This window comes from Tubulanus polymorphus, chromosome 2, assembly GCF_964204645.1.
Source record: "Tubulanus polymorphus chromosome 2, tnTubPoly1.2, whole genome shotgun sequence".
NCBI classification, from domain to species: Eukaryota; Metazoa; Nemertea; class Palaeonemertea; order Tubulaniformes; family Tubulanidae; genus Tubulanus; species Tubulanus polymorphus.
The window spans coordinates 5,759,443-5,782,239 of record NC_134026.1 but is presented as its reverse complement, the minus strand read 5'-3'; the positions used below and the strand labels follow the sequence as shown (position 1 = coordinate 5,782,239).

General features: G+C 39.4%; 2 protein-coding genes across 2 annotated transcripts; one reads left to right on the top strand and one right to left on the bottom strand.

Moving 5' to 3' along the window:
* Positions 1-3,934: 3,934 nt before the first annotated feature.
* Positions 3,935-16,536, top strand: LOC141898323 (protein ABHD15-like). The gene is made up of 3 exons (XM_074784169.1): positions 3,935-4,058; positions 15,203-15,254; positions 15,346-16,536. Exons 1-3 carry the CDS (start codon positions 3,935-3,937, stop codon positions 16,451-16,453), a joined length of 1,284 nt encoding a protein of 427 aa, XP_074640270.1. The 3' UTR covers positions 16,454-16,536.
* Positions 16,537-18,880: 2,344 nt separating this feature from the next.
* On the bottom strand, positions 18,881-20,963 carry LOC141900493 (bile acid-CoA:amino acid N-acyltransferase-like). The gene is made up of 2 exons (XM_074787409.1): positions 20,887-20,963; positions 18,881-20,695 (listed from the first exon to the last, which is right to left on the bottom strand). Exon 2 carries the CDS (start codon positions 20,665-20,667, stop codon positions 19,282-19,284), a length of 1,386 nt encoding a protein of 461 aa, XP_074643510.1. The 5' UTR covers positions 20,668-20,695; positions 20,887-20,963; the 3' UTR covers positions 18,881-19,281.
* Between the last annotated feature and the right edge of the window lie 1,834 nt (positions 20,964-22,797).

Below are 22,797 nucleotides of genomic sequence, written 5' to 3'. Positions count from 1 at the left end.
CAGCTTCACGCGACTCTATCTTTCAAAGATACATCTTTCGTCATTGTTCAGACTATATACACTCATGATTATACGAAATCATACGTTTCTCAATACGCTAGCTTACAGAACTGTCATACTGTCAGCGACAGTTTCTACCACCTGGTATTTCGTCTACACAGTAGTTATCGCCGGATGTAGTCTAATTTTTGGCTACGTAGGAAATTGTTTCATTATCTTCATCATGCGGACGCTTCACTTCTGGAAAATGTCGTACAGCAGGTTTTTTCTTACTTTAGCCATATCCGATAGCATCCTTCTCGTCCATCAAAACTGTAAACTGGTCAACTATATCTATTTCTTCACCTATCGCGTGCACGCTATCGTTTTCAGTAGCCATTGGCAATGCGCCTTTTACGAGTACATTCTTCATGTAGCCAGCGTCGCCAGTCCATCACTGTTGGTACTGGTCGCTGTGGAGCGTTTTTGTGTCGTGACCTTTCCGTTTTCGGCGCGGCGCATTTGGACAACGAAGACCACATCAGTTCTATGCGTGGCGGTATTTTCCGTGCTGTGCGTCGCTTTTTCCAGACTTTGGTTCGTCATCGATTTCAATCGTCAATTTGGCTGCATTCAAATCAGCTTCGGTTTCGCGATGCATACCTTCCTCACATCGGCTTTCATTTCGTTTCTGCCGTCGTTGATGTTGATGTCAACGACTATCGGCATTTCAATTTCGCTCCGTTGTAACCGCAAAAACACGATGCAACTCACTACGAATAGAAAATCGAACAGCTCTTACCAAACAACCCTAATGGTCTTATCAGTCTCGGTATTCTTTTTGGCTACAACTGGACCGATATGCGTGTTGATGATACTGCAAAATGTCACCGATTTAAACGACCGACTCATGAAAATCTTTCCAGTTTTCTCGCATATATTCATTTTGAATAACGCCGCGAATTTCTATCTGTACTTAATGACAGGATCAGAGATCCGCAAGGCCGCGCTGAAAATCATACATCAATGTTACCTTTCAATAGAAGTAGCGGGGGCAAAAATGACAGAATCTTAACCAAAAGATTCAAATTCTGACTATTTTACAATTTTGTTAAAATCAAAGCGGGCTTTAGAAAAAGTGTCCGCGTCCAACAGCGAATCTGTACAAGTCAGGTTTTCAGTGGTTACGTATATATTCCATTAAAAAAATAATCAATCCATCTCAAGCGATTCCCGGGGCTAAGGATACAACAGATCGTGGCTTATCGGTAGCTTTCACTGTAATGCCTCTGTATAATTTCGTGTATATGCTCAGTCCCATCAGACGCGTTATCAATCAGATCAAGGCGGACTTACTGAGGACATCGAATACTCTCGTAACGACCCGGGACACGTAATCCGTAAACACTATACCAGCCTCCAGCTTATCGTGATGCTTATTTTACCGGGAATTTGAAATAATGCTGTTTGGAGGTAACAGCATACGGGTTGAGCCTGTGGGTAGGGGGGGGGGGGTGTTTGGAAGCATTGTGACTGAATCGGGCTAAGTTAGAAAAGATATTCCACGTAATACGCCCCCGGAATACGCCATGCAAAATATATCGTTTCGTTAAGTGCCGGTTCTTACATGCGCAGAGCGAGCTTACTCGTCTGCGTCCCTTTAAGCGATTCTCTGCGCTATGACTTTTCGTGTTTTCCAAAATAACTTTATTGATCCTTGATATTACATAATTTATATCATACTTTTTATTGTGGACAACATTAAACAATGTTTCTGACTTATTTCTCAAGCCGTCGATAAACTTTCAAGTTAGTTTTCTTGTTTTACACTTGGCGCGACCAGCCACCATTAAGGTAGAACTTGCAATGCTCAATCATTTTGTCCATCATAGTGTATTCTCGACATGAGAAGCAACAACGTCTACGTTATTTAAATCAATAGATATCGATTAATCGATTAATCGATTGATTGATTGATTCATTCATTCATCCAGTCTAGTAACAAAATTAATGATCCGATGTCTCGACTAGATAGTTCGTAAAAAAATAATGTTCGACCGAACTCCGAGGAACTCAACTCCGAATATTTTTTTTTTTATATCTGGAGATAGCTTTTTTTCGAATTTGAATTTCGTGGAGAGGCTCGAAACATAAGCCCGTTCTCAGATTTCCAATGACTTCAATACGTGTTCAAAGTCGTGTTGCCTACCGGTATTTACTCGAAGGTAAAAACGGAACCCGGAGCGTTGCCAAGATACAAAATTATTGAATAATCAAAAGCTGTCTGGCTGCAGTTTCGTTTGTACGCTAATCATGATTTCGCATAAAGTTTCGAGGTTGTCGAAAAAGATAAAGCCGTCATTAGCAACTAATCCTAATTTCGTTTTGTGCGACCGGGCCGAGGTAAAATCACGTCTTCAGTCAGTGCACCAATCGTGATCAACTAATTAAGTGCACTGGACGTATTTTATCCGTTACATCCTTTCCTTAAACTAACGTTAATGATCGTTACAGGGACGATTTATTTGTCACTAATTCGCACCTCTGCGGGTTTTATCCCCCTCTGATAGTCTCTGCGAAAATGACGTCACGACCGCGTTAATGTCGCCAAGGAAACATACATGTAATATACCACCGAGGTCCGGTTACGTCGCATAACTCAGAAGTAGAAATAAGGGGAAATCGTACGTTTTTTCTCGATTGACTTTTATACGAGTATCGTTGACAGTGAAACAAGACAATCCTTCTCAAAAAGATCACTTATTCCGATGGAAAATACGTCCGCGATTTTAACACGAAATTTTGATGGCTTGTATACATTTTGCGAACGATACATGTTTATTATTAAGTTGTTAGTTGAAAATTAGGATATAATGTTCGTTAAAAAATCTGCTTCTGGGGGATTTCAGAATATTATGAAGGACAAGAAGAATATTACGTTTCATCGTTTAAAAGTTTGGTTTCTCTCGCGAGAAAACTAAAAGTTTAGAATTCTCGCGCGAGAACGTACAAAAAATGAGCCAACTTAAAAATTATTCTATCGTGTCCCTAGCCGTACACAAAATCTTTTTCAATATGGCCCGAATCAGCCACCATATAAGACAGTACATGCATTAAGAATAAGCTTACCAGCATATATAAAATGTCCGTGTAAAGTATATTGAAAATCCGCAAGAAATACTAAACGGAGTTCTGTCAATTGAAAATCAGGGATGAATGCATAGTAACTGCATTGGTTGCCATACCTTAGGTTCCTCTCAAAGTCTTCGGGAGATTTTGTTGGAATACAAAATTCGTTTGTTTGGTTAAACGTTGTTGAAACTACTTTCAGTTTTCGGAATATTTTTGTCGTCTGCGAACATTATTTGTGAGTATGTTGCGCAGTATCGCAGCGGATTATATCAACGTTCACATTACACATCGATCTACATAAATCGCGGTTGACCTAATGCGGCCAATTCGAATACGAATCGAATGCGTTAAATGAATTCAATATGAATTTCAGCTGAAAATACGCTTTATCGCTCGGCGCATACATGGAAATCCTGTCACCTGGCCACCAGACAAACGAGGAAGTGTCGAATCAGCGACGCGTCAATTGTGTTCGTTGACAGAGCGCTTCTGATACAGCATAACGCAGTCCTTACGAGCACACGACATCTCCGCAGCCGCACGCGGATTTTAATAACGGATAATCGTCATTACAGTAAACGCTACTATGTAAGTATTTCTGATTATCCCGATGGAAATCAATCCGATGTTGTTTTCCGTTGAACGTATTTTCGATAAGTTCGAGCAAAATACGATATACGTAGCTTTATACACATTTCCAAAACCGTAACCATCATTTAATATATCAATGTATAAACTATAAGTTCCGATTCCGGCATATGATCGAAATTACATCTAAAGCTAATATGTGAATTATTGATATATGGATGTATAACGGGCCTGGATGTTTACAATCGGACGTACGAATTTCAAATCAATAACAACGTGTCTGATGCAACAGGTTTTCACCAACGTTTATAGACAGCGTAGTCCAGACGGGAAATGGAATATTTTTCGTCTACGATCGGGTTTGTATTCGGCATTTTTTAATTAATATGATATATCGAAGCTTCCAAAATTGTAGCTATTCAACAGTGGCTGGTAATAGTGGTCAGTTATAATGTGTATTAGCCTACTTGGTTAACGCTAATGATTCCCCTGGCGAATTATCGAACAGATTTCTTCCGGTTCGACGCGAAAACCGACGAAATTTCCTTTTTGTAAATTGCGTAGAGATTGTCACATGTAATCGGTCTTCTGTCGACGAGAACTTCCGACGATGTCGAATTGATCGAATTAAAATCGTGTGTCTGCCTGTCTAAACGCCCTGTCGAGTACTGAATCATAACAACGCCTATAACACCAACAAGTCGCACTATTTGATTAGATGCCATTTGCAAGTGAAATTAACGAGAATGTTTTGATATTTCGCAATGTATTGCGTGAATCTAATCTGTCGTTGCTAGAACGATGATCGTATCTCTTTCTATGTGTAGTTTCTAGTATGGAAACTGTCACGCTGTTTAAACCTTGAAGAAATGAACTTGGGAGCAACCTAGTTATGTGGGGATACCGCGCCTCGCCCGCGTTAACTATTATGTAAGAAAGGCCAACTCTGAAATAGAAAGAAAACATGGTTGACGTTGTGGCAGAGGACTTAGAGATGTTGCCTGTAGGCTCATTCCTTATGAGAGACGAGTATTCTTTCCAATCCGTGGCTCTGATCTCATTTGCTTCAAGCGGTAAACATCAAAGATGAAAATGCTTACAAACACTCCAGGCAAATTTATACGTTTTGACTTAAACTTGAAATTGAACTGAGATGAACAAGAAACGAAACAAACAGTTTTGAAAATATTCGAAAGATGTTCCGATATTGCAACATTCTTATTCACGGCAAACGACAGAAATAGTTTACCGGTTACAAGGTTATTTAAATGAAATAGCACAATCTATGCGCATATTGTGTCTAATTGAACTTTGAGTCGTCGAATAGACTTTGCCAATCGATTTTGCGTATTTAAGAGTTTCACATTCAAGTTGATTTCGAGAGACTGTTGCGTAGATAGAAATTCATTTCGACAAGCGAAGGTTCGGACTTTGATCGATGTAACCGCGCAAAATAATAAATTGCCCCCGATCTGAAAGCAAATACGAATAAATCGAGTTGAAATGACACCGAATCCACGAATGATTTATTTCAACAATTACGTAAAATGAATCGGGAACAGACGCGTCGCTGTGTTGGGTCAAGGTTATGAAGCGTGGTGAGAGATATGGGAAGAGAATTTTTCTTGATCGGTGTAACACAGATTTCCATGACGATTTCATCTACGTATAAATCAATAAAAAGCATTTGTTACGCTTGTCCCGTTCGGGTGTCGGAATGAACTAATGTAATATTCCTTAGTGGCCGCTGAATCTCCTTGCTTACACACTGGAATAAAATGTCAGTAACTAGTTAAGATATTTCCCGTGTGCCAATCAAGCCTCTTCCGCCAGTTACCCAAGGATATACTCTCTCATCGGTAACGATGCAATGGCTAACGTTACGGCTGTAATTCGCTATAATTTCTCGTGAGAACTGGACGAGAATATTGGCAATGAGAATTCGTGTCAAAAATATTGCGCAGGAATATGATGCGTGTAATGAAAAAGTAAAGAAACTCATAGTCGAGATGGGTGTTACCAGAATCAGAAGGTTACATTCATCCGGAAACTCGTACCAATTTCGTGGGAACTAGATGCGAATATTGGCATTGTGAACTTGTGTCAAAAACTGTCGCACAGAAATATGACGCCTAATTCTGAAAAAGTAAAGAAACGTCGAGATGGGTGTTACTAGAATTAGAAGGTTAGATTCATCCGGAAACCCCCAATAGAATAGGCACGGATTCGTGCTGTGTCTATAATTAACTACATTTTCCAACATGCAGCTGCGTTACTTGATGTATTAAATCGCTTGCAAAGTAAAATGAATCGTAAAAGCTTCATATAACTGGTTTATCTGTTGTGTTCATGCGTTTTAATCTGTATTAATTCTCGAGCTGTTGCGGGGCGAAATAATTAACATCCTATCCGTTTGAAAAATAGACACACGCGGCAAAATGTTATCCGACGCTCGCATGCACGTACTAATGACGTCACTGTTCTACATGCGCGCCTAAAATCAGATTCAATGCGTGACACGAAATTCGATTTCAAACATGCTGCTTCTCTGCTAATATTTCAAATTCGCGAAGAAATTCGCAAAATATGGAATTTATGTTGTTCAGTTGTCAACACGGAGCGCTTGCTTCGCTTCAAGTTAGATTTTTGTCATCGTAAATCAGGTCAAGGTCGCGTGCATCATAAAGTCACAAAATTTACATTTTTTAATGAATCTTATTTGGTGTAAGGTAGGTATAAACGAAACAATAAGGTACAAGGATCTTTGTATTATTTTGCGTTGGAAATATTCTGCAGTGAATTATAAAGTCTCGGATTGTGGTAGAATTACTGCCTGTGTCTTTAGGTTTAGATGGTTGTCGTGTTGTCCTCGAGCAATCTCCCTGGATAAAAGGAGTCCTAATTTTCGAACCACCGGCGAAGAACATAGCGAAATTCATTGTATCACGAATGATACCTCTAAAACTTGCCCCGTAACGCATCACGCGGTCCGTGACAGTACCGAGTAGGAAAACAGTCCTTATCATTCAGGCAAAAGATTAGCATAAATGCAACGCTGTATACCTCAGTGCTAGGCGCAATATTTGCTTTCAATTCTTTTGTCACCCTGCAACAACAAACATCTAACCCACGTATGAATATCGCTGAAGATGAATTGTCTAGTTTTCGTTGCGAAGTTGAAATGAAGTGCATCTACCTCAGCATTCATAAGACACTATATCCGTGTTGTGGCGATAATATAACGAGAATCCGACAATAAAGACGACGAAATAAAGTCCGAAAATGTTTCCTTGAGCTGTTAGTTTCGGAAATTTTCGGACTTTTTTTTTCGTCTTTATTGTCGGATTCTCGTTGTATCATCTACTTCACCATTGATCATTGTGATGTGACGACCAAAATGAAAAATGCCCATCACCAAGGCAACTAAGAAAAAGCCGAAACTGGATTTATAAAAAGTTATAGTAAAATATCTAAATAGAATTAGCGATATAAGCCACGCAGGATCATTTTACGTGCATCAACTCTTCGTCGTAACGGTTGCATTGCGCAGTTTGAAGATTCTCTCTACGACTGTACAGATGACTCCGTTGATCTTTATAGATTTGATTTCCATAAAAATGGCCATTTGCTCGCACAGGTCTTTGCGTATCTAATGTGCGCGGTTGTGGGCATGTTATATGAGAGAAAAATCCCAACTAGATTCAAACAAAACGGTTTCATTTTGACACCATAGGCTGAAATACAATATGCGTTATAATATATTGAATAGGATTTGCTTTGATCATCGAAGGCTGATTTAGGCTCTTCATCCTGAAACACGTCCGATGAACATGCTCAGGAACCATCAAAGACACGTAAATACGTATACATATATGCATACATATATCAGATTAATTCGTCAAGCGTCTCGCTGAGGAAGCGAAGGATATGTCTGTGGTCATTGTGTTGCAGAATCTGTAAATAAGAAAGCTGCTGGCTCTTTTTCTCCGACGAAATGTTTCGTGACTCGCCTTGCGATCTTACACGTACTTCATGCGTTAGTTGATACTATACTAATCCAATATTCAAAAGATAAACATGTAAATATCACGAACAAGACGGACGCTCCTCCGGGAATTATATTTGATTTGACCTCTCCCTGGGGTCTCCCCGTGCTTGCCATCGCCTGCTGTGACGCGCGAAAGAATTCAGCAAGATTTTCACCGAGACTCGTAATGCCAACGTTAATGGATATTTTAGAAGCGGACGTGATGGTTTTAATCAAATTCACTCAAGAGGTTAGATTAGATTTGATAGATTTATGGTCGGAAAAGCGAGCCCGTAGGCTGGGAAATCGAAAAACCTTGATTTGGTATACCAGGGTACTCGCTCGAATGTAAAAAATGGTTGGAGTTCTCTAGGTGCGTTTGAATTAACACCAACAGAAATATGATATAGAGCAAAGGTTCATTGCGTTCAAAGAGAAATTATATGGCAGATTTTTCAGTCCCTGAAAAGCCGGCTCTTCTCGTAATGGAAGCCAATTCAGTTGCATCACGATCGAGGTGTTATTCATCTTGTGATTTTGAATCGTGTCGGCATCAATAGGACCGTATAATTTCTCTAATGGCAACGGACGACCACGAGAACGCATGTTTTCAATACATCCATCTCGAAATACAGCGATAATCAACTGGTATGATATCATTTGACGATGTCAGTGCACCTCAATAAGGAGCGCTCATGTGGAAGGCTGAGTTTCCGTGTGTATGTATGTCTGATATTTCAACGGAATTACGTTTTTGCGTCAGCGCAACAACTATAGCGTCGTCAGAATATCGCAGCATTGACGCATTCGCAGTTTGTGCGTCGAATGAGTGTGAAGTCTTTCAATTCCCAGTTTCAATGATCTTTGGGGTTCTCGACGTCAGTATCGTCGATGCCTGGAATCTAATTAGCAGAAATTTCCAACAACATCCAACGCATATTCTAAACGCCATATAATAAGAAGGCCCACTCACCTGTAATATTTAAATCTCAAACCCCCGATCCATAGATACCTGGTTCAATCGTTGATCCTTTCCTTTTGGTGTATTCGTCTGAGAGGAGGTATTTAGGGGTCTTAGGTAAATGGATCTTAGGTTTAGTACTTATGCATTACACTTGGTTCTCACTAAATCTAATACCCTCTAGACACAAGACCTAAAACTTATGAGGTGTACTTATCAGGACAATGAAGATGGCAAAATGATACAAACATATCCGTTGAATATCGATTACCTACGATAATTTGGTGTACATTTAAGAAGAGTTGTTTGAGGCTAGGTTTACTAAGTTTTATACGGGTACGACCTAAAAACCTAAGAGGGTTTTATGTCTTAGGGTAAGGGGGTCTAAAGACTAGGGACACCCCTTTTTCGAGAGTAGTTATCGGGAATTACGTAATGTGTCACTGTTGCCATAGTTATTTCGCATTAACGTTTCAGTTTTCACTTCATCACTGTCATCTGGTAAAGCATTTCAAGGAAATTAGTATCATGTATGTTACCGGCTTACGTCATTCATTTTAGGTGTATCATGTTTGATTGATTTGTATAATTTTCGAGTGTAAATTGCATCCGTCATTAAATCTACACGTAGTGGTGTCGTTTGAAATGATTACCGATAACGCCGGAATAGAATGTCTCATTGGTCTTGTGGGCTCGAACCCGGGGCAGAGTTCCTTAGCCGACAGCAGTATCTTTGACTTTCTCCTCCGTACGAGAGAACAGAAACCACGAATCTCTTTGATAAGTGGAGCTTATCATTTCAATCCACTGCGAATCGAACGACGTGTCTGTGGCCGGTTCGAATTTAATACGTGTCAACGAACGTAAATCACACAAATTTACACAAGTTCTGAGAGCTATTTCCTGGAAATGGAAGCGTCAGCGTCAACTCATCGCGTTATCCAGTGCAGTAAACCCATTACAAGAGATTCGGCTGCATGTAACGCGACGAAAAGTAACTATGAAAAATTATTCAAATGAAGTCAACAATGTCTATCCGAACGAGACACAGATAGAGAAAAAGACACTCGATTCGATACATAAATCATTGAAATCCTGTTTAATTTTCCGTCTGAAACGAAGATCAAAAGGAATTGAGGGAGTTGTAAATTGATCGAATTAGGTTAACCAAACAGACAGTATTAGGTGCTGCCCTCTATAGCCCATCCTCTACACCTCTTCAAACTATATCCATTGAATTAATTCCTTATCTAAAGTGGCAAGTCTAGCGAAAGTGGTAAGTTAAGGTAAACACTTATTAGTGAAGTCATTATAATGGAATGTCGGGCAGATATAAAAAGTTTTGTAGGATCATTAGCTAACCTGTCCGAGACATGAATGGGTGACGCAAGAACAATTTCCATCCAAGGTGCATTTTCATCTCGGCAGTGTAGAGGAAATTGACGTCTGATGTACATGTATCTTGAAAAACGTCATTATCTGGTCAGCCAGGCCACCCGAGGCGTTGTTTGTTAACGCTTGTGTTATGACTTTGGTAGTTTTCCCTTATCGAGTGACTTGACAGGATAGTCACCAAAAGAAGCAATCTCTCAAACGATCCAACGTCCCCTATTTACTCGTCGTTTTTTTTTTTCATTCTTCCACTATATCCTTAGCGATTATTCTTGTTTTCCTCAGCTGTTAAAACCATTTAATATAAAACGTTAGGTTATCGGCCAAGATGTACGTAGGCTACGGGTTTTATCAAGGTTCCGTTCATTTTTCAAAAGTGTCAGAAAAATCAACTGAAACTAAAGAACGAACGAACAGTCTTTTTGTGTATTTGTACCATTCAGCGAAAATTGAGTCTTTGTCACTGTGTTTCCTGGTAAAATGTGCCTATATAATTGCGGTGATAAGGCTTTCCATCGCTAATGCCCGAGAGACTTCATGTCTCTAAATTGCCTGTGGTGCCGATCAAGTCTCGCAAACTGAAAGGTGTACGCGATGTCATTATTCGTTGTCGGTCAGCTCAAGTGGATATCAGTGCCACAGACGAATAATTCCGACTAGACCTTAGAAAATGAGGACGCTTATAGAAAACCGCGTTCAGCCTTGTAGACGAACTCCAATTTAACGTAAAAAGCAAGTGCTCTGTGGTTTTTTTATATGATGGAATCTGCGAGGTCTATGGCTTCGGTACCAATTGTAAATCATTTTTTTGTATTTGCCGGACGTGAACACACCTCAAACTACCTCCGTAAGGTGAATGGAGAAGTCCTACAATGTTATTTTCTTAACTTGATAATTCTTAGCTGTTTTGAATATTGTGGTTTCTACGGTTCTGTTAACGTCGTGTGAGTTTATATGCTTTGATAATTCTGTTTCTGGTCCTTCCATCTGATAATAGTTGTAAATCAACAGCCGAAACGTTGTGGTTTGATTTCAATAAAATTTTTCCTATAAAATTCTTTTGTGGGACTCGTTAATTCATCAACAGTTAACACGGATTGTAGTGTTTGATTCGACTCTACGCCTTTGATTTGCCGTCTTGATCATTCACTTTCGCCGATCACGTCTATCAATTACCGTACAATAACTACAACCTTATTAACGCAAGCCAGTAATGGTACATGTTCTACTTTCTGCAACGCGATCTTCTCTCCCCAGGCGCAAGAAGTAGTTTTAACCGACATAAGCAGCTCTTGCGACTTATGGACTAGCTACGCGCCAACTAGCGATCAATGGGCAGTGCGTTGATAACCAATTCAACTTTTCTGACGCCGTAAAAACCGTTACAGTAATATTTATATGCATTGATACCTAGTACGCGTTATTGAAGGGGTTCTGTATGAGTCGATGTGCCGTACGTCATCGATATTTGCGTTCCAAAATAACAATTCAATTTCGAATGTTGGGTTTTATTAGGGTTTTCTGACTTTCGTCGAAAACCCTCTTGAAATTCTGTTGATTATTATTATTATTATATATTTTCCGCCGATTTCGTCAAATAAAATTCATCTTCATTCAGATTCGGCAACTGACAGCTTCGAAACGAAATGTATAAATTGATACTGTAATAACGGTCTCTCTGAACCAACAGATTGTCTGAATGTACTTTCCATCCTATTTGAAACTTAAAATTACTTATTAGGTTACTGTAAATAAAGAATTGAATTGAATTGTTAGACAATAAGCACCGGCGAAATAACAGTTTGTGACGTCATTTAGTAAGTAAATAAAGGAGGGCTCCGAGAATTTCCAAATCACGGGGACTATACTGGGGTTAGACCATTCAACCAAAAAGAGGATTGCTCTGATAATATCCAAATCATCTCATTTTATTTTTTCCATCGAATACCCGGTAATTAATTTTTCCTTTCGATCACATGCATCCAGAAAACCCGTTATCGCTGCTTTGCAGCTATATTTTTGTAATTGATTTTATTTCATAACTCTGATTTCATTGTGTTGGTTATTTTTTGAGAGGATTTAGATGTGCACTACATCATCAATATATCGGGGCCAGACTGGTTCGCGGGCAATTCAATTCAATATATGTCTTATTTTTCAAGGCGTCGATAACCTTTTAAGTTAGTTTCCTTGTTATTCAAATTTATATCAGATTTGGCACAATAAAGCACGAGAGGGCGTTGCGATCGTTACGTAATAAAAAGTTTATTCGAATTTAGAATTGGGTCTTATCTCTTGCCTGTAAATAAATTATCAAATCTTCCGTTAGATAGAAATGATAGATTATGTTCGGCTTGTTATGTTTTAGGTGATGAATTGCATTTCATTTTTAACTGCAACCTACTGAATGAAATCCGTGAAAATATTTTGAATCTGAACTCTTTTGGCAATCTTGATATTCTAAAAAATCCTACAATCCACCTTGCAAAATTCATTAAAAAAGGCTTAGATGTATATAGATCCCTCCAATAATTAGTATGTTGTAAATAGTGTATGTATATATTGTTAATAACTTTGTTATATTTTATCAAAACAAGTTTATACTTTCTGTTAATTGTAGATATTGTATACTTTGTATAAGTCTCCCTCCATTGACCATAGAAATGGTTGGAGTGTAAATAAAATCCTAATCCTAATCCTAGTAAATAGTCTCCGTATGTGACCAGTTCGATCGCACCACATTGCAAGCAGTACCAAGTCGACGTACGCGCTCCTTTATAAGCCAGATATAATTCTATTTGTCGACTTCGTAAAACGTCAAACAAAATATTTCAAACAAATGCACTTCCGAAATCCTCCCAGGCCTTCTGAAATACGATTAGCGTTCCTGCTCACTGACTGATCATGGCGACTAGTGATACCTCGCGGTAACTATTTAGACGCTGATTTCATTGTCGAAATTAAAGGTCAAAGATGGAACGATGATGGTATAAAACATCGTCGCAGAAGGATCGTTAAAACTCATTTAACTCTATCTTCTCATCACCGCAGCAGCTCGCTTTCGTTACAAATAGCGCACGCTTTAAAAAAACTGCCGAGCGTCTCATCAATACGGGCGAATTACCCGTCGCTGAGGCCAGACACCTTCGCGTTATCTGAGATTAGTTGGACTAGAATTCGAGTCAGCTCAGCAATCAGTCACGGATACTTTTTGTCATAGTATTTTTTGGCTGGCGATTCCAAAAAATTGGAATAACTCTGCTTCCAAGCCAACAAAATTAAACTACCCTACACCCTTATGGGACCGATAGATTTTTGCCATATATGTATTTCATAAGAATTGTCAGGAAATTATTCGAGGTGACCGGATACGACATAGAGTCTACGGTATTACTCTACGGTAATATCGAATTTCGTAAACCATCGGATTAATTTGCATTTTCAATTTTCGATTTTAATTATCCTATTCCTGCGAGATGGAATGAATTGATTTCTTTCGCTATCGCCGCAATTACAGATACATGTATATTGAACGAGAATTGAAAATAACTTTGACTTTTCAACTATACTGATTGAGCAGAGCTTAATCTGTTTGCCGTGACGCGGTGATAATTTCCCATCCATTGAACCGTCGAGAACCGTGGGAGAAAATGAACCGGGAAACACCTGCATTCACCCGACGATTGAATGAATTTGATATTCGCCGAGGCTTCCATTCTCTTCGCTTTCTCTATCTCGTCCGTTGTAATTTAGTTATTGCAGATGCTCGAGCCGATGGTGTGTACACCATTAGAGATACACCAGCTTCGCTTAATCCGTAATGATAAGAGGGTACTTATCGATGTCCGCCGCCCATACTCCATATTTTCATATACAAAAAATGTTTATACATTGATAACTACTGTGCGTTGGGTTCTGTGTGAGTCGATGTGCACTACGTCATCAATATTGGCATTTCAAAATGACAATCACAATTGTGAGTTTTGGCGTTAATTTCGTAATTTGATTTATTTCATGATTATATTGAGTAGATGTGCGTCATCAATATTGGGGCTAGACTGGTTGCCGGTTAATATAATCATCGATATGTTCATATTCAAAATAACTTTATTGATACTGGATATTGATATCATATCATTCACTGTCGATGATATTTAGCAATTTTATTTTTCTTCAAGGCATCAATAAACTCTTACATAGTTTCCGTGTTTATTGTTATCCCAGCTATCGTCAAAGTGGATGTCGGATTAGATAATTATAATCCGAAATTGTGTTTTCTTGATAAGAGATATTTCTACAAAAATTGTTGGACTTGTTTTCATGACACGGGTAGTTATGTCTCATCCTACAATAATCTTAGGAACAGTGGTTGATTTATTTCGCATGTCTACTCGGACGAAATCTGTCACGCCAAGTATCGTTCTGGCTTGAAGAATCCACCATGTATCGTGCTGCATGTTTTCTGTCTTAGTTGTGTCATAGAAACGGACATTTCCAATGACGTCCTGACGATGATAGACCGTTGTCCATCGATTACTTCCGAGATATTTCCTATTCGTATATCCAAAATGAAATACCATGAATTATAAATGAACGTCTGCATCAGTTTTGCGGCAGATGAAATCATTCTTTAAGCAATAAATCGCCAAGCTGATTCATAATCGAGATAATATTGAGCAAGGTATAGATTAGGAGATGTTCAGGGGTGGTTGGAATTTCGAGGTTACTAGCGCCGTTTGTTAACATTCGCCCGATAGCAAGTGTTTTTCTGTATATGCAATCGGACAGAACAATTTTTCTTCGATCTTAGAAATGAACACCTAACAATTATCAGTCTGTTCCACGGTATGAGGTTGAAATTTGACTAAGCTAACGTTTTAGACGTTTAAAATAAACCCACAACCTTGGAAGTTAATTAGGTGGATTAAACATTATCTATTTTTGGAGTAAAAGAGAGTCAGATATATCTATCTCACGGCTCTGAAAGAGGGTCGACTTATCTTGTGCGCAAAACTCATGGGATCTAGCAGTTTACTGTAGGTTCTTATAAAGAGCTCGAGCGTCTTTTTGACTCCATTTACTATTCAGCGTTTAATCCATGAATTGATTTTATCTGTTTGTAGGTGATCATGTGAAGAATGAAGATTTTTACGACCGCTATGATCCTGTATCCCGGTAACGTCTCCACCACAACAATGGTTACGATATTTACAACTGTGTTATTGTCCGTTTGGATTTACATAAAGCGATTTTTTGTATCCGGCAGGTCGACAACACCGACTCTATTCTATCGGAATTCAACTTTATCTCGATTCGTCATAAAAACTTGTCCTCGTCTGGAGAGACCATTTTCGCCGCCATGTTGGTTACGCAACGGTCACGTGCAGACGATTTTGACGTATCTGTTGGCCGGAAGGCCGCTTGCGCACTCATCAGCGCAGTTTAATCGGCAATTTCTACAAATGAAAGATGGCGGAATTGTATCCATAGACTGGTATATAGGATCCAGATCGCTACAAGAATCATCCAGCGTTGTTATAGTTATACCGGGTTTGTTTGCCGATTCGCTCAGCGTCAGTAAATACTGCAAAACAGCGAACAAACGCGGTTACCGCCCGCTGGTTTTCCATCGTCGAGGAACGACGGGCTGTCCGTTTACGACGCCGTTTATCAAACCAGCCGGAGATCCGACCGACTTTCGACAGTTGACAACGTTCGTGCAATATCTTTATCCGGATGCCAAATTGTTCGCGATCAGTTACGGCCTCGGTTCGAACATCCTGTTGTCGTATCTGGGAGAATACGGGTCTTCTTCTAGAATGACGGCCACGGTGGCCATCTCGGCTGCTTTCGACAGTCAACAATTGTACAGTATTGGAATATCGCGGCCTTACAAGTGGCTGATAGAAATCAAATTAAAACTATGGCTGTTACGTTTGGTGCCGGCGTTAGGAAAACATATCAGCAAAAAGCGATCCGCTTGGTTGAAAACCAATTTGTACAACGCCGAACACAAGCTAATGAAAGATATGCACAAGTATTCTAGCGTGGAGGAATACTGGGAAAATAACAACCCTCTTCGCGATGCAGACGATATATCTACGCCGCTGTTGTGCATAAATAGTTCCGATGATCCTATATCATCGGAGAAAAATATAGCTTACGATTTGTTCAGTGTTTATCCGAATTTGATACTGGCTCTAACAGACACCGGAGGCCACTGCGGATTCATGGATAAGTTAGCGGGCGCTTCGTGGGCCGATGAGCTGTCGTTAGACTATTTTAGCGCTATGAGCAAATTTTCAAAGATTGAAAATAAACGAAAGGCCAATACCTGTATAGTGAGAAATAACTATTACTACCACCAGAAATAAATCAGTGTATAGGTCATATCTATTTTTGTAAGAATTGTTCGTTTTTAGTAATAAAAAAAGAAAATCGCCAAGATCTTGATTCACAATTATTTTGGGTGATTATCCTTGATAGCGTGCAACGTTAACAGATAAGGCGTCGAAAATTGAAGCTTCACAAGTTGGAGAAAAGCAATTAATACCTGACGATGAAATTATCATTTGATTAAGATCCATCCTAAGTTTCCATCGCTCGTGATATGAATCATATAAGTGTAACTAACAAGCTGGCAAATGAGAACGGGCGCTAACGAGCCAAGAAATTACTCTAGAAGACTTGAAGCTGTCAAGCGGTAATCGCCAATTGAGGCCTACCTGAATTGTCAGTAGACTATTACGTATTTCATCATGGACACCAAAACTCTCTTCGTTTTAGGGTTTATGATTTCAACGAGAATATATACTACATGTAAACGTAGAATATGCTTTAAGGGGATATTAATTTTCACTTTTTCTTATGTTTTCAGCTCAGCTGAATTCATCTCCAAGCATTCTTCTTCCGCAATATAATCGGAATATCCTTCACAAAGCTCCGATAGATATTGGTAAAAGTTTAAGTTTAAGTATAGTCGAATTCATTCACCACAGCACAGCACAAGAAGGCCAAGCACCAGTTACGATATATGTTTTTGTCAATTCATAAACTTTTGCCAACATCCAACATTTCACATTTCAAGTTTTTCAGTTTCCTATATTCTAAAATTCCCGCAATATTTCCCCTGCTTTATCTTTGTTTCAAAAGCGTTCACACTGCTATTATTTAGAATGATCTGAACTAGTTTCTACGAATTCATAATTGTAATAAACTGGTCACTAATTCATCATCAAACTGATGAATATAGTATCAAATTTCATGTTATTTCTATATTGCCTAAAATTAATGTAGGCCTATACATACAATGTATAACGAATTAGAAGGCTTTAAATGGTGTATGTGAACCTAGCTATATTCATCTTAAAATCTTGCTTGTGCTGCTCGAGGGTAGCCGTTTCAATTGTTTTGAAATGTCTTGGAACTTGCCATAGAATGATGAGTCCAGATGTAGATAAACTGCAGTCATCAAAATCTGTTTAATAGATGACAGATAACAAACAGCCAGGGCTCGAGAATATATCGTTTAGATATAATTTCGGGGTAAAACACTCATGGCGACATCTTGCGGGACCAGTAATAACTATCTGTAGCTAATTCAGCAATGCGTGTGTGAATAGGCACTCTGATTTGGTCCATTCTTAGAATTGGGTACGTTCCAAGTACGTCAAACTTGAAATAGTGTGAACGCGCCTATACGTAGTATCGGTGGTCTGGCCATACTAATCCCTTTGGTGTTCAATGTTTACTGTCGTTTCATTTATCAGCATTAAATCTCTTGGTTAGTCCATACGACTACGTACCATGGTGTCATAACAGCATAAACCTTTTTGAAGTTCGGATCTTATTTCTGCACTAGTACCGACGTAAATGTAGAAGTTGATCCCGTAGTTAGCGACGTAAAGCAAAACAAACAAGTCCCTGACTACTTTAATATATGGTATATTCAATTTATATATTTCTGAACTTTGTATTATCCAAATAGGCGCGCATGATAACAGAAATGAAAAAGTTACAACTAAAGTCATAATGGTAACTCTGTTCACCTTCGTACCTTTTGTTTCAGCTTGTTGATTTCTACGACCCGAAAATTTTCTGTGGCGAATAATCAAAAGTAAAAGCGTGTTCACCATAAAAATGATGGTCGCTGGGATGTAGAATATAATGAAAGAATAAGCAAACGTTAGTATGCTACTCAGGTTGTTGTAATGTACCAGGACGCATAGGTTTCGCGATACCGAAAATCTAATGCTGAAAAAATGTATGAACCCAGAAGGCATACAAGCCAAGGTTACAAAGAACGCTATGGTTCTGGCTGTTCCGACTTGGTTTAATCGCCGGGTCAAGAATGGATGGGACACACAAGCGAGACGTTCAATGGAAACGACTGCAATAAACCACGATGACATATTCTGGAAAACATGCATTATGTAGTTGCTCAAGATACAAACAGTCGTCGAGCGAAATTTGATGATAATGCCGTATCCCATACATTTAAACAAGAAGTTCAACCAAAAAAATAATCTACCGACAAGAACAAAAGAATCCGTTACAGCAAGAACGGAGAAATATACGGAATAAGTTCGGCTGCGCAATAGTTTGACTTGCATAATCAATAGAGTCATCATGTTGCCGAGAAGACCAGCGAACACGATCAAGGGTAAAACAACCAACGTCAACCAATACTGAGTGGGTCGCATTTCCGCAACGCTGGGAGTAAACCTATTCTCAATTTCAGCGATCCAATAAACGAGATCACTGATCGTGCTATTTTCAATGAGTTTAGACATTAAGACGTGTGGTCTTTAATCACAACCCCCGAGTTCGATTGCTTTCCGTTGATCAGGTTATCAGCAGGTGCAGTTTTGTGAAGTTTAGTCATCAACCTTCTGGTGTTAAGTCGAGCTCCGGCCTCCATTTATGTGAACTGTGGTAATGTCGTTCCATCCCGATCACATGAAGTCTGAAGCTACACATTAGGTTTTGCATCGAACTTTTCATCCACTTTAAAACCATTAGTAAAATTTTTCTCAAAGTTCTACATCCATAATGGATACTGTAGATTTGGAAAAATCAATGATCGTATATCAATTGGTCAGGATGTTTTAGTCTCTAAAATTGCGATATGTATTTAATTTATAGGAGATATTCTAATATAGATCATAGATGTTTTCCTTTGATCATAGATGTTTTTCTTTCTCTAGATAGATGGTTGTAGCGTCGATTTTAAGAATTTCAACATCTCGCTCCAGGCTTTCTCCTGGGCTTTGGCGTGAAGCATTTTCTCTCCGCCGTACTCGAACACGTATTTGAAAATATTATGATAACAATATCGAGTCAACGGGGTGTTAGGTGGGTCGATTATATGCCCAGCCCCGGGACAGAGGAGAACTTCGTAGTTTTCGCGACCGTGCTTGCGTAGGCGATTCACTAGGTCGTAAGTGCTTTGCGGATGGCATGCCGAATCACACTGGCCTAGAATAAACAAAAATTTAGCCGTATCGGATTTTTCAACTTCAATCATAGAACGGTTTTCATGGTCGATATCACACGCGGGGTAGATTAAGTTTTTGTATCGGCGAACGGATTTCTCTTCGGAATGAAAGTCTTTCGGAAAGTTGGGTCTTATGTGGCCATGTATCGCGGTCGGCCATACCAGAGAGTGGCTGAACGGGTTTATGGCGACAGCAGCTGTGATATAGCTGCACACTTCTGTCATCATTAACGCAATTTCGGCTCCTTTAGACACACCAACCACGCCGATTCCATGACACGAATCTACGTCCCCTTGCTCGCGAAGCCAATCGACCGCTTCCACAAAATAAGCCATGTCCAAATGATCGACCTCCGAAGGCAAATCGTCGTAAGCAAAATATGCTAAGGCTAAACTAGCGATGCCTCTTGATGCCAACAATGCGGCTCTGTGTTCGACACAGCCTCCGTTCGTACCGAACATGTCGACGACCGCGGGAAATGGTCCTGCTCCAACCGGGCGGAAATACGTGCCTCTGATTCTGCCGGAGCGAATAACTCTCCGTTCAACCTCTGCAGATTTATACCATCGCTTTATGTCGACACTACCCAAAGGTATCAAACATGGCGCGTTGTCTAGGATATCTTCGAATTTGACATGATCGGAGAACATTTTTAATTTGATATCGAAAGGGGTCGTGGCGTCCTTCTTCATCAAGCGAATGCCAGGTCTTTGTCCGGGTAGTGCTTCCATGCCCCAGAGAAGCCCATTAGGATGGACACCTGCATAACTACCCCCTACCGATGGATCTCTTGTCAGGTCTAATGTCCCATCTGGTCCAGTCACGAAATAGCTGTATGCGCCAAATTTAAAACGACCTTCGCGCATTTCCGAATAGAGCGTCACATTTTCGAGCGGTTTGATATTATCGGCCTTGATTGTAAGCGGTGTATCCATAAGATCGGTATCAGGAGTGACTCGCAAATGGCATTCTACTCCTTTTTCAATAACATTATGGCTCATCTTCGAAACACACAGCTTCTCAATGACACACCTTCCAAATGAATACTTGCGGAACAATGAACATCTAATCATCGGTAGCGAAATATTCATGTTCAGGGCTGTGTACTTTCTTTGAAATCTGAATTAGAAGGTTATATATATGTATATATAAATTCAATTATTTTCTGGATGACACCTAATACTTTTCCAAATGACTAAATTAGTCTCCACATCAATACATCTTTTCAACAAAAACAAAAATTCATCATGATCTAATCTATGATGGAGCAATTACTTATAATATGGATCAGTTATTTATCAATTACTTACAATATGTATGTCTCCTGTAAGTCGCAGTACACAGTAAATTTTTTCGGTATTGATCTGATATTATACGATTCACTACAACGGGCCTCAAGAGCTGTTTATATATAGTTCATGGTGAATAGCGTCACTACAAAGATTTGTATTATTTATCTTTTTATGTCATTCAATAGTAGAGAGTGCATGCGTGCGTGCGTGCGTGCGTGCGTTCATGCGTGCGTGCGTGCGTGTTTGTGTATTTTGTAGTTATTTTCCATGACTCTTATTTTCAATTCAATTAATTTTCATGTCTCTCTGGAGATTGATCTTTAAGAGGATGCGCACTACGTCATCAATATGTCGTGGCTAGACTGGTTGCCGATCATTTCAAATCAATTTGATAATTCAATCGAAATATTCAAATTCAAAATAACTTGATTGATATTCGATATTATGATATCTATATCAAATCATTTACTATCGACAATATTACTATATGTGTTATTTTTCAAGGCGTCAATAAACTTACAAGTTATTTTTCTCGTTCTATATAGTATATTCGTTTCCTCGTTATCGCTAGTATTACATAACACAGGTCTGCAATCAGCTACTATGTCCGTGCCGTGCAATGAAGTTATTTCAATCGTTCTAAGAACCGCAGCTGCCGTGAGGTGTGATGTCACGCGATGCTTCACTAGACACTGCTGATAGTCTCCCAGTATTTTTCTGTGCTCTAATAACGTCGTTTCTTTCATCCTGCAGGGATGACTTTAACTACGTCGTACACAGTCGACATTTAAAAATTGTGCGTGTCTATTTGAGATCTACACCATGGGCAAATCCTTCATTCTCCGTTTCATCTAGCAAAAACTGACTCAGCTGGGTCGTCTTGCAACTTAATCCAATGAAAGTCTTGTAAGCTACATTCTAAAGAGCGCATAAATGTTTTAGCCGCAAATTCCGACAAAAGAAACAACTGGAATACATATTCTGATTGAACAGGTCCCTACTTCGAAATGAATGATATCTTATGGCTGCACGAGAAGATAAGCCTGTATGTTATATAATCTTCAACGCTCATTCCTCGTAGAAAGATAATGCCTTTATTGGCCCAGCTTCTCCCCCTCCTCCCTCCCCCTCTCCCTCTCTCTCTCGCTCTCTTCCACGCTCCTGGCTTAACCGAATTAGGGCGACGTAACATGTATAAATAGCTGATGACTGTCAACGGTGGTCATGGACAAGGTATACTTAGTTTCCAGTGTCACTCAGTCTCCACGCTAATTGGTAGTTCATGTTGAATTCGCGGCGCTTAATTTACGTTCAGATCATGTTCACTTGTAAACCCACACAGTGACCCGCTCGCACACTGCGTCACACCGCGACTCGTCGTCGTGCTGTTCCAATTATTTCCTTACGAACAGAAAACCAATCAATCTCATTTTCCTTTGGAAGAAGAGTGGAGTCTAATGATTGTGGTTTAGAATATTCATCGATGACCGCCCGGTATAACCCGTTAGTGAACGCCGAACAGATCTGAAAAGGATCATGCGAAAGAAAGCAAAAATCCATAGTTAATCATTGAATTACCCAAACCTATTTATCCAGTATCGAAACAAATTTCGTAATCAGTTAATCTCCGCCATGCCAATTGATTTTTTGTAATAGCCCAAACTCCCCGAACGATCAAGTCATAGTTGAATTGCATAAAAGCAATTATTCGCGTCTATCTGTTTCGAAATTAACCCCGATGCACATTGGACCCATTAAGTCTAGTTTTATGGCTCTATGGTTGCAGAACGGGGAAATTAATTCAAATTGTGACGTTCAAACTAGTGCACTTACTAGCTCTCCCAAATGTAAAATATCCAATAAATAGTGTCACAGATTTTTCAGTTTGTCTGTTTCTAGACTGAATTCATTAATTAATTTTGTAGCAGA